The 12,218-nt window shown below is 32.1% G+C and overlaps 3 protein-coding genes and 1 long non-coding RNA gene across 4 annotated transcripts; 1 reads left to right on the forward strand and 3 right to left on the reverse strand.

Annotated features, from left to right (window-relative positions):
* The first annotated feature begins 896 nt into the window (after positions 1–896).
* LOC108564787 (inter alpha-trypsin inhibitor, heavy chain 4-like) lies at positions 897–4,348 on the forward strand. The gene is made up of 9 exons (XM_017923918.1): positions 897–989; positions 1,498–1,628; positions 1,680–1,922; positions 1,978–2,745; positions 2,799–3,041; positions 3,092–3,480; positions 3,531–3,733; positions 3,787–4,029; positions 4,106–4,348. The coding sequence occupies exons 2-9, from the start codon at positions 1,509–1,511 to the stop codon at positions 4,321–4,323; spliced, it is 2,427 nt and encodes an 808-aa protein (XP_017779407.1). The 5' UTR covers positions 897–989; positions 1,498–1,508; the 3' UTR covers positions 4,324–4,348.
* LOC108564789 (fumarate hydratase, mitochondrial-like) lies at positions 4,343–7,795 on the reverse strand. The gene is made up of 4 exons (XM_017923919.1): positions 7,592–7,795; positions 5,926–6,051; positions 5,001–5,764; positions 4,343–4,944 (listed from the first exon to the last, which is right to left on the reverse strand). Exons 1-4 carry the CDS (start codon positions 7,688–7,690, stop codon positions 4,440–4,442), a joined length of 1,494 nt encoding a protein of 497 aa, XP_017779408.1. The 5' UTR covers positions 7,691–7,795; the 3' UTR covers positions 4,343–4,439.
* A 224-nt stretch (positions 7,796–8,019) lies between these two features.
* LOC108564790 (stromal cell-derived factor 2) lies at positions 8,020–9,073 on the reverse strand. Its single transcript, XM_017923920.1, has 3 exons — positions 8,918–9,073; positions 8,425–8,787; positions 8,020–8,364 (listed from the first exon to the last, which is right to left on the reverse strand). Exons 1-3 carry the CDS (start codon positions 8,988–8,990, stop codon positions 8,138–8,140), a joined length of 663 nt encoding a protein of 220 aa, XP_017779409.1. The 5' UTR covers positions 8,991–9,073; the 3' UTR covers positions 8,020–8,137.
* Positions 9,074–10,993: 1,920 nt separating this feature from the next.
* Positions 10,994–11,347, reverse strand: LOC108564778. The gene is made up of 3 exons (XR_001891160.1): positions 11,272–11,347; positions 11,132–11,213; positions 10,994–11,075 (listed from the first exon to the last, which is right to left on the reverse strand). It is a non-coding gene; the product is annotated as an uncharacterized LOC108564778 (long non-coding RNA).
* Between the last annotated feature and the right edge of the window lie 871 nt (positions 11,348–12,218).

Raw genomic sequence — 12,218 nt, forward strand, 5'->3', positions numbered from 1 at the left:
TTATATTGAAGCTATATCTAATTATATGATGATGTTATTATTTCCATATTTCTTCTAGTATATAATATATATCTATTAATGATACTGGCAACAATGTAGTTGTAAAAAAAAACTCGATTTTAATATTTCACGTCAATTCAACTATAAAATTACCTTAATTTCACAACCAAAGCTGTTTAAATGAACAAAAACAGTGCGCATGTTATCTAAGAATAAATATAACAAGAAATACAAGATTGTTTGAATTATTTATTTAATGAATTTCATACATCGCCTATGTATCCCACTCCTCTCAGAAACAAGAATTGGTAATTCACAGATACCAAAAAATTCTCATATATGTTACGGTAAAAGTACAAAATCGGTAAATCTTCAGATTTACCAACTTAGTTAGATAAGTATGTACTTAGATAAATTATATAAAGTATCGTGGCACAGTACCTATTTGATAACACGGTCCTGATCTCGGGTTATGTTTAACAGACAGACATAAAAATCTGGCCTGTTCTGGCTGGCTCGGGGCCAAAAATTATAAAGCGCTGAACTAACTCCGCTCCTGCCGTAACATATTTACTATCAATTTTACAATTTATTTTTACACAATATTTTTGTTTCATGTCGATTGTAAATATTTGAAATAACAGTAGTTCAATTACATTTGACTTTACTAGTAGCACTAATGATTTATTCTATGTCGGATTTTAATAAAATAATCTCAAGTAGTTTGATAAATGAAGTCAACAAATTTCATTTTCATAATTTCAGAACTGAATATTTCAGATTTAATGAAAATGGAACATGTTTGTAGATTATTACAGAGATATTGAATATTATGACTTTCGTTACGATAAAACTTCAATATTTTTTTATTTAAACTAAATATGAGTAGTGGGAGGTTTAATGATTAAGTTGTCTATTGAGTAGTGTGTGTGTGACTTAAGGAATTGTCGTGACTTCTGTGATATATAAATATTTATTATAAATAAATTGTAAGTAGATAAATGCATTATCTAGTTATATCTAATTAAACTAATTATTCTTAAGTAATTAGTAAATGAACACTCACTATTATTCGAAATTTTAGTTATATAAATCAATACTAAAACGCTGTTATCAAGTTCGTAATATTTCTTGAAGTTGCGTACAATTATCTGTACATTTAACCTTTGCCTCAACACAGGAGATAAATATTGAATAATTGATTAATGAACATTTTTCAAACAAATCTATTTTCAAAGCAGTAATTTTTACTTCAATTTGTAAAATATTCAGTTTAATTAAAAATAAATATTGTTATTACATTTTTCTATTTGAATTATTCGTCATCTAATAAATGACGTTAATTTTTGTGGTTTGATTCATTCAATTGAAAAGTTTTTTTTTAAATAGAATGTTTCTTAGCCAATATTTTGTTTTCAAATTTGTACTCTACCTCATTTTAGTGATTATAACAGTGATAATATAAATATTTATTCACAATACTATTTTTTTTCTTAGGTAACTTCAATATGATGCGAAAAGTATACGTTCTATTTGCATTTACATCATGGGTATTGACAACAGCAGTTTCTGAAGATTTAGATTTAATTTTAGTATCTGAACCTGCAATTACTGCGCCTAGTAAAGAGGTATTAATGTATTATAAGGTTGTATATATTATAAACATATTGTCATTATAGAGTCTTCAAACACAGCCACCAAAAATAACTGAAATGAGCATAAGAACAAATATAACTAATCGGTTTGCCGAAACAACTGTGACTAGTAAACTGAAAAATCCGTTAACGAAAGCGCAAGAGACAACATTTTTCATAGTTATTCCTGAGCAAGCATTTATTTCCAGTTTTATTATGGAATTGTCTGGTAAAAATTACACTGCTTTTGTAGAAGAAAAAGTGAAAGCCAAGAAAAATTATGTTGAGGTAAATAATGAGCATCGAGGAAGTTAATATGAACTATAGTCTATATATAATTTAGGCTGTTTCCAATGGAGCAGGTGCTGCTCATGTTGAAGTGAGCGCAAGAGATTCAAATCTGTTTTGCGTGAATATCAACGTAGAGGCTGAAAGCAAGGCTGTATTTTATTTGACATACGAAGAATTATTGGAGAGGAAAAAAGGAGTTTATGAATTGGTGATCAATATTAATCCCAAGCAATTGGTAAAAAAATTAAATGTGGAAGTTAGTATAGACGAAAGTGTACCAATAACTATAGTAAAAACACCACCAATTCGATCAGGTAATAAAATTGTGAAGGAAAATGAAAAACTGGATGCACGGGCCGTTATTGAGAGACCTGGTTTAGGGAAAGCGGTTATTAAGTTCAAGCCGGATTATGAAAAGCAGAAGCAAATTGCTAATGTTTTGGGGACTAAGGAAGACGAGGGTTTAGCTGGGCAGTTTGTGGTACAATACGACGTGCAAAGGGATACAAACGGTGGTACGATTATAGTAAAAGATGGTTATTTCGTACACTTTTTTGCCCCGACAAATTTGGAGCCTATTCCTAAGCACGTCGTATTTGTACTTGATACAAGTGTTAGTATGGATGGTAATAAATTGGATCAAGTTAAGGAAGCGATGAAGAGTATCGTTGGCGATCTCAATCCAGACGATTACTTTAATATTGTTGAGTTCAACAATGTTGCTTATGTATGGAACCTGGATATTCCTCACGAGACTACCATTTACCCGGAGAATCAGAATGACTTGTACTCTCAGCATGGTATATTTAAAGATATGAACGTAAAAATACTTGATGATACTGTACGATGTTGTCTGTAATGAAATGATTTTAGAGTATAAATTTTCCGCCTGCTTATCCAGTGAGAAATAGCACCATAAAAAAAGCTATGGAAGAAATCAGTTATATGAATGCTAGGGGAGGAACAAACATTTATCATGCTGTAAGCGTAGGCTTACATTTAATTCAAGTATTTCAAAAAGTCTCTGGGAACAATAAAGTACAACCGTTAATTATCTTCCTAACAGATGGAGACGCAACAGTCGGTATAACAGATTCAAACACTATCATGTCCAAAGTAAAATCAAAAGTTTTTCAAAGCAAGCATTATTCATTTTTTACTTTCAGATTTCCGAGGAGAACATACTCAAGATACCAATAATCAGCCTCGCTTTCGGTAATGACGCGGATCGTGATTTAATCAAGGAACTTTCAATAAATAATAACGGTTTCGCACGATTTATTTACAAAGATTCGGATTCTTACTTGCAATTATCAAATTTTTACAAGGAAATATCTTCGTTGCTTCTTAAGAACGTGTCATTTTACTATACACAAGATTTTGTGAGCCTTACAAAGACAGAATTTCCCATACTGTTTAGTGGTTCCGAGATCATAGTTACTGGTAAAACTCTTGGAAATATTGTTAAAGATGATACATCTGTGAATAGTTGGGGTATACGTGGACCTATTATACTAAAACCTAACGTTATTGAAAGCGTTGGCCAACTTGAAAGGTATATTATATTAATTAATTGCATCCGATGATTATTATTATTATTTTCAGACTATGGGCGTACATGACTGTAAAGAGGTATCTTGATGATGTATCCAATTTAACGCAAGCTGAAAATAAAGCGCGCGAGTTGGCTTTGAAGTATTCCTTTGTAACTTCGGTAACATCTTTGGTAGTGGTAAAACCGAATGAGACAAACGTAATAGATTTAGAGGAAGCTTCGAGTCAACCGACCTTGGATTTGCTAGTTCCATGTAATTATATTAAGTAATTAATTATATTTTTACTTGATAATATTCATTTATAGATCCACTTGCAAGCCAACAGTTTTATTTCCCTACGAATAGAGTATTCAATACATTTAGAAATAATAAAAATCATGTTAAAATGTTATTCTCTTATGGAGAAACTGACTACAACATGGATCACTTAATAGAAACAAAATTATCAACGCCTAAAATAATTACTATACCTGATGAACTTAGAATTAAATTGCCAATTTTGGAGCATATATATGATATAAGCGACGGAACTTTGACCTTATTTAAATGTAAGTTTTGTTTAAAGCAACAAGATAGAACTTTATTATATTGAACTACACGATCTAATTAATTATTTTATTATAGATCCATATACTCTTGGGTTTAACGAAACCTCGGCAGATGATATAGAATGCATAACTCCTCGCAGTGATGTCGGCGCTTGCAAACTTATACGAGATTGCGAAATTCTATATCCAATTTTAGTTAACCAACAGACTTTTAAAAGTTACTTTTGTGCAATTAATTTGGATGATCGTCGACTTGGTGGAATTTGTTGTCCAAAAAATAATAATATGATTTGATAGAAATAAAACTGCCATATTCTTTGAAAAATTAACTTTGTTTTATATTTGTATGTTATACAAATGTTTCATTTTTTTAACTTAATCAAAATGTGTCAACAGAAACGAATACTATTTTACTTAGGTCCCAACATGTCTTCTGGTTTCACCCAATCGTTGAATTGTTGTTCAGTGAGATGACCTAACTTAAGTGCGGCCTCCTTAAGAGTTGTTCCTTCTTTATGGGCGGTCTTGGCGATTGCCGCGGCTTTATCGTAGCCGATATGTGGGTTCAGAGCCGTTACCAACATAAGACTTTCGTGGAGGATCTTCTCAATCCTATCGGTGTTAGCAACAATACCATCAACGCAGTTTACTGTGAAGCATTTACAGCTATCGCCCAACAACCTGATAGATCTGAGTACATTGGCAACCATCATTGGTTTGAATACGTTAAGTTCGAAGTGTCCGTTTGAACCACCCACAGACACAGCAACATGGTTACCCATAACTTGGGCAGCCACCATCGTGATGGCTTCACATTGAGTTGGGTTCACTTTACCAGGCATGATTGAGCTACCGGGTTCGTTTTCAGGGAGAGACAATTCTCCTAATCCGCATCTTGGCCCGGAAGCCAAAAACCTAAAATACATTAACATCATATTTTGTTATCATATTTTTAGAAGTAAATATTCTACCTGATGTCATTGGCAATTTTCATAATTGAGCAAGCAACGGTGTTGAGTGCTCCAGAAACTTCCACCAAAGCATCGTGAGCGGCAAGTGCTTCGAATTTGTTGGGAGCCGTCACAAACGGTAATCCGGTGAGTTCAGAAATTTTAGCAGCGCACTTTTCGGCGAATCCCTTCCTGGTATTCAGTCCAGTTCCAACGGCGGTTCCTCCCAGCGCCAGCATGTACAATCTTGGAAGGGTGTCTTCGATCCTGCAAATGCCGAAAGACATCTGTTGCACGTATCCGCTGAATTCTTGGCCCAAAGTTAGAGGGACGGCATCTTGAGTGTGAGTTCTTCCAATTTTGATGATTTTATTAAATTCCTGAGCTTTGCAGTCCAAACTGTCCCTCAACATCTTCATGCTTGGCAAGAGGGTGTGATGGATTTCTTGTGCGACGGCAATGTGCATCGCAGTTGGGAAAGTGTCGTTACTGCTTTGAGATTTGTTGACATGGTCATTGGGATGGACAGGGGTCTTGGATCCCAATTCACCTCCCATGATCTCAATTGCGCGGTTCGAGATTACCTCATTGGTATTCATGTTCGATTGAGTACCGGAACCGGTTTGCCAAATTACCAATGGGAAATGATCATCGTACAATTTGCCGTTGATCACCTCATCGGCGGCTTTCGAAATGGCATCAGCAACTTTCGGATCTAAACCGTAATCCTTGTTTACCAAAGCGGCAGCCTTCTTTAGAGTACCCATTGCAGTAATAACCGGGTACTAAAACACAATACTTAATTACAACAACAATATTCAATTACAACACTGACTAATAAAACTAAACTTGTTTATTCAAATACATGTTTATGCAGTATGAATAATTAATTTATACTTGAGATTTCAATTATAAATGTAAGTAATTAGAAAAAAATCTAACTTACAGGCATCCTTTCGAATTCACCGCCAATTGGGAAATTCATGGTGGAGCGAACAGTTTGCGCGCCATAATATTTCTCGACTGGTACTTGGAGTTCACCGAAGGTGTCTTTTTCGGACCTGAATTTAGCCTAAAAACAAACAAAATATAATAATGAACTCGGTTATAAAAATCTGACATTTATATGAATTATGTATGAAGATCTCCCCTAAAGATGTAACTGCATAAAAATTCATTGAAATCTTTGAATTTGATTTTACAATAGTAAACTTATTATGATAGAAAAAACTAAGTTGTAGAGATAAAAAAGTACAAGTTCATAGTGAGAATGGGTATCGATTAACGAAACATCCGACGAGTTCCGAAGAAGTCAAGTACTGATGTTCTACTGCTACAATAGATGTAATGACATTTTTTAAAATAGAACTAGTATTCATTTGAATAATGATTATAACTTACATTTTATTCCCATTAATTTTTAATAAAGAATATTTGAATACTTGTTAATAATACTTATATTACACAATTTCCAAAAATAAAGAAACGTTTAACCAGATGTGTTTTTTTCATACACGGACATTCTCACATCTTCTTAATTCTGAATCAACATCGTCAAATATGAAATTAGGAATATACTTCGCCCATTAATTCCAACATATTCAATGCCATTTTAATTTAGTTCCTTAATATTGTACAATACACTAGTTAATTAAATCTTGATAGTGGAAACAACTTTCAAATAATGTGTCGTTAACGCAATCTTGATTTTTTATTACAAATATTCATTGAATTTTGTTTGTTTGTTTTATTTTACAATACTTTATGCTTTTCATGTGCAATCAATGTTACATTTAAATTCACTGTTCACATATCGCACGTTCTCTTCGTTATTCTAAATCAACGTTATCAAATATTATAAAATGATTGACAGCAACAATTACGTGCTCTCTAGTCCACATAAATTACAATTCTTATATTTTGACCAGTTTACAAATGTGTATGTTGAAAATGCAAATACATAACGAGCAATTCGCTTAACGAGCAGAATAAGAAAAATTACTCTAACGAGCGACGTTTTGCATAACGAGTAACGATGATACATCATTTTTAAAACTTGTGTACACATATTAAGTGAATTTTTGAGTAAAAATCCGGAAATTTTGGAACGGATTAAACTCGATCAGCGAAGTTACACTGTAGTTTTCAAAAAAATTTGACACAACAAATACTTAAAATAAACCTGATGATTATCATTTTAAAATAAATATAATAAAAAAGAGTAGATATCCATTACTATGCAAGTATGATATAAATTTGAATATAAATAACAAATTTCAAAAATATCTTTTTTTGGAATTTTGCCAAATTTCTCTTATTAATCAAATACAATAAAGATTGAAACAATAATGAACACATAACTTTAAATTATACTTAATTTAGTAATATTGACGATTATTAGATAATATTTAATAAATAGTAGATATACAATCTATGATAATCCAATTGGAATGCGATTTTTCGATACAGCTGTTACTAAGATTTCCAATATGAATATAATGTTATTGAGAAATTCGTTCGAATGTAAAATAGTTGTTAACTATGTGAAATTGAATATATTAGCAAATGAAATACGAATCCAGTTTTTCACAATGTGATGACATAACACTTACCATTAGCGCAGCTCTAGTGGAAAAATACTCCCGGCTATTGAAACAAACACTCCTGATAGCGGAAGCGGCGCGAATGGGATAGAATTGTGTGAAAGCCATGTTCAAATAGATTTTTTTCCTGTCCCTGACCGTTCGACCTCAACACAACCTTCCGCCGAGATGTTTCCTCTTCGAAGTCCCAACAGCAACTGACATAACACAGCTGATTCCAGATAAGGGATTTCAAATGAAGTTAGCTACTACAATATTTGATTTTATATTCCTCGAAGTTATGTATCTATGGATTATAGAAAATAAAGCAATAAATATAATTAAAAATCACCTTTTAAAATTAATAAAACTAATTTTAATATTAATGAACTTCATCATAAAATGAGGTTGTTATGCAAGGAGTGTGGTTGGTTGCCTATTTAATAAATACTCGAAACTTTACAAAGAAAAATTATTTGCTAGAATAGTTCTTTTTTAACACAGTCACAATATGTAATTAATAAATATTGTATAGAAACATTATTGTAGAAAGTCTTTTAATCAGACTAACTTTGACTAGAGTTCAGTATGTGCTTCATGAAAATGTTTTTCAGCTGCATCTGATGCATGCAAATATACGCCCTCCACGGATTGCCAATGGACTGCACCAGTCGATGATCTCAATCCAATAATTTCCATCTGTCCATTGATAGGTCTTCCAAACGTTTTCCCAGATGTAGCCAAGTATTGTTCAGTGTCAACATGTTTAAGCATCACACTATCATCCCTTATCCAATAATCACCTTCATAAATAAAAAAATATTATTACTAGTTTCTCATCAATATATAAATGTATAAATTACCAGAGCAAATTACAGTCCAATGGTCACCAGTATCACCCTCTCCATTATCACCATAGCAACTGATTTCTTGATTACCACTCAATGGGCTGGCAAAATGATGAGAATGAAGATTTTTGTTTGTTGCCATATGCTCCAATCTGATCTCAGATCCACACTTTATTGGTTGTCCTCGTGGGCAATTCTTTCCTGTGGCTGCTTTCACTGCCCAATGGCTGTTAACATCTTCTTGAACCTCAGTACCAGTCACTGATTGCTGTCCACTACCTGTTCCATACTTAACATCATGGGAATGCAATCTAACTCTGTGATCTGTGTTCAACAGCTTTATAAGGGACCCACATGTTACATATTTCTGTTTGGCGGCTGAAATTTTCAAAAATTTTAAAGGCCACGCGAAAGAATCGTGGACCAATCAGAACGTGCCAAACAATTGATGTCGACTGTATTGCCGCTTCTGATTGGCAATTAAATTGAATTTATGAATTACAATTACCTTGTGTGTAAGTAACTGAATTCCCAGTAATCCAGCAAATCAATGCCATTAATAAACAAGTAGAAGAATTCATTTTCTATATATTTTGCTGACAAGAAAAAAAACCTTAACAACACTCGTCAACCCACCAAATTGCTACTGAACTGTCAGTGGTAGTTGCCAACATGTAATAAAATATATCAATAAGTTAATCAGAGTCACAAACATTAAAAAACTAAATTTGAAATATTCATTTAAATTTTAATATAGTGGCTATAGCGCATTGGAAATATCGAGTCCAATAAATATATTTAAATTATTTAATTTAGCATTAAAATTTTATAGTCTAGTCTAGATCCGTGATTCTCAAACATATACCCATTCTTCGGGGGTTCTTCCAAATTTGTAAGTGTAACCAAAAAGTTCGAGAAACGCTGATCTATTTTTGCAATATAATTGTTCAAAAAATATAAATAAATAGTTAATTATATCTTTAAGAATTATACAGCTACATTCCCTCAATTATGATGTTTTTAAAATCCACATAATATATATAGTAGTTTAGAAAGTAATAACTTAAAAAAATGTTCATATTTTACGACTTTTATGTAATACGATTTGTGTATTAATAATAAATTTTAGCCCTTGGAATAAACTGTTTATGATATTTATATTATTGTATTGATTTTTTTTTATTTTGTTATTTTCTGTTTCAATAAATATTATTTACATTTGTTTATAATTATAAAAATAATATATCAATGTGACAATGTCAAATACAAAAAATGAATTAAAATGTTGCAAATGCAAATTAACATAATTTGGTTTCTAGTTATATACAACATTGGCTTTTCTGAAAATGTGGATGTCATAGGTAAAATAAATAATATAAATCAGTGGAAACAAAGTAATGTAATAAAATACTAGATTTGAGCATTGACTGCAAGAATAATTTAAAGTCAAATTACTTTTTAACTAATGGATTAGGATCTGCTGATGGGATTAATATTCTCTTTGCTAACAAGGGATTAAATTGCACAATAAATTTATATACTAAACCCAGTGCAAAAGATATCCATCAAATTTTAATTCTGGATGAATTTGATTCATGTAACAATTTAAGCATCGTGAGTTGTTTTAATATTTAATATAATGTTTCTTAAACTTTTTTAAACTATAGATTCTCGACGGGCAAATTAAAATAAACCCTTGCAAATATTTGATTGAAGACAAGTCGGCAATAGTAGATGTCTTCAATCATAGTAAAACTTCAATTACCATAAGACGGAAACACTTTGGACGTTTGAATTTGTTGGCATCATCATCAAATGGTAAATGTTATCCATTCTATTATTTCATTCTAATTATCATTAAGTTGTTCAGTTTTATCACCCGGAAATTCCTGTAAAATATATGAGACACTTTGTAGAATAAACAATAGAAATCTGTGTCTAAGTTCGGAACTGAGGTGCGAGTTTTATAAATTTTGCGGATACAACTCATTAGAGATTGCAAAACTTTGTGGAATTAAAACAACTTTAGGTAAATTATGTAAAGCATTTGTAAACGAAATAGTATTTCTTGATTTTAGGTATTACTAAGGAATTGCTTTTTGCTATAATCGCTGGTATTATATTATTAAGTTTCGTGCTTTTTATGATCTATAGATTGTTCTATAGATTTATGCCAAAATTACCAAATCGATTTTTTAAGAGTATTCATCATGAAGACATCAAACTTATTGTTGCTACTCAGGCCAGTCCAAAAGCAAAAAAGAAGGTCGGTTTAAAGCAAATAACGACGAATATACCGAACAATGTTAAAAGGAAAGTTGAAATGGATGATAGCGAATCGGAATTAACCGAATTTATATATAACCCATCTACAAGGAATGCTAACAAGAAGCGACAAACCACAAACACCCCGGTTTTTAGGAACAGTCGAGTAGCTACTATTCTTCTAGAGAGTATCACTGATTTGCAGAACGATGTTGAAAGCACGCCCCAAACGAGTACCGAGAGCGAGTCTGTAATAATTGAAGATAACTTTAACGCGTTCTCAAAGAAGAAGCGCCACATCAAATAATATTTTTAATGACGCGCACAAGGACAAACACAATTATTTCAGTATTCAGAATCACTTAAACATTGGCCGCTGCAAGGATTAGTAGACTCTTTATCTAAAATATCATTGAAAGTATTTAAATTGAAAGTATATAATTATCGATGGATTTACCATTTTTATGTTTAATAATAATTTTCCATTTCAAACCGGATTGAGTTTTTGGTTCGCCTCCCGTTTGATCACTGGAAATATCCTGCGAATCATTAAATCATTCTATTAAGAATTTATTTCAAAATTAGGTAATACTTAACGGGGCGAACCGATGTTTTATAATCTTGAAAAATCTTCTCCAATTTTAATGGTTCTTCGAGGCTAACATTTTGAAACATTTCTTTTATTTGCCCTGTGTCTAGAACATTATTCTCAAATTTAATAATAAATATCATTTATTTATATTATACCTGGATCCCTTTGTATTAACCGACGATTATTTGCATGACTCTGCATTTGTTTATTAGCTAAAATTTCAATTGTCTCTTTAACCGCTGGATCAACTGGCCGTTCTACTGATCGAACTGGCGAATTTTCCCGTGTAATAGTTTTTACAAATAGTACTTTATTTGTATCACCACTGATATTTGTAATCGTCGATGATGTGCTCTTCTTTACTGGAGAAGAGTGTATTGGTGCCATTGCCCACTTCTTTGTGGCACATTGCTCCAACTGCTTCCTCCTACCAGTAGTCATTTCTTCTTTTGGACTTTCAGGTTTTGATAATCTAACAGTTTCTTCATGCACAATCTCTTTATTGCATCGTATTAAATCATTTGAATGAGTTCGAATCTGTTCATTCATTTTGGGAGGAACCATTTGACAGTAGGAAGAGAATGTTATTATCGATTTATCGCTCGTCTTTAATTTCGCTGTATTATCGGATTTTCCGTAATAGAGTTTAGTTGATTCGTTATCGGCTGTAAACTTGCTAACAGGCACTCGTTTGATGACCAGTTTTTCGACCACGTATTCGTAAGGCTCGTTCAATTTCGAATCTACGGAAATCACGGAATCAGCTTTCCGAAGGCCAAAGCATAAGCAACAAAAACTAGGCTTTGGCATTTTTTATTGGCTGCATTCACAATTCATTGTTTAAATTAACTGAAATTTGACAAAATCTGACAAATTGTCAAATCTCTATGATATATAATGGGATGATTTGGACGTTGTCACTAATATTTCAGCCTGTTAAATAAAAGTTGTA

This window comes from Nicrophorus vespilloides, unplaced genomic scaffold (assembly GCF_001412225.1).
Source record: "Nicrophorus vespilloides isolate i.1.1-1 unplaced genomic scaffold, Nicve_v1.0, whole genome shotgun sequence".
Classification (NCBI taxonomy): domain Eukaryota; kingdom Metazoa; phylum Arthropoda; class Insecta; order Coleoptera; family Silphidae; genus Nicrophorus; species Nicrophorus vespilloides.

Bases quoted from the DNA above. Each gene is read 5' to 3' on its own strand.
- LOC108564787 (XM_017923918.1), top strand. From the start codon at position 1,509: ATGATGCGAAAAGTATACGTTCTATTTGCATTTACATCATGGGTATTG. The intron at 1,629-1,679 runs GTATTAATGTAT...TTGTCATTATAG, and splicing joins TTACTGCGCCTAGTAAAGAG to AGTCTTCAAACACAGCCACC. The intron at 2,746-2,798 runs GTAAAAATACTT...AAATGATTTTAG, and splicing joins GTATATTTAAAGATATGAAC to AGTATAAATTTTCCGCCTGC.
- LOC108564789 (XM_017923919.1), bottom strand. From the start codon at position 7,690: ATGGCTTTCACACAATTCTATCCCATTCGCGCCGCTTCCGCTATCAGG. The intron at 6,052-7,591 runs GTAAGTGTTATG...GTTTGTTTTTAG, and splicing joins CCACTAGAGCTGCGCTAATG to GCTAAATTCAGGTCCGAAAA. The intron at 5,765-5,925 runs GTAAGTTAGATT...ATTGTGTTTTAG, and splicing joins GTGAATTCGAAAGGATGCCT to TACCCGGTTATTACTGCAAT.
- LOC108564790 (XM_017923920.1), bottom strand. From the start codon at position 8,990: ATGAATTCTTCTACTTGTTTATTAATGGCATTGATTTGCTGGATTACT. The intron at 8,788-8,917 runs GTAATTGTAATT...TGAAAATTTCAG, and splicing joins TTCAGTTACTTACACACAAG to CCGCCAAACAGAAATATGTA. The intron at 8,365-8,424 runs GTAATTTATACA...TTATTTATGAAG, and splicing joins TTGGACTGTAATTTGCTCTG to GTGATTATTGGATAAGGGAT.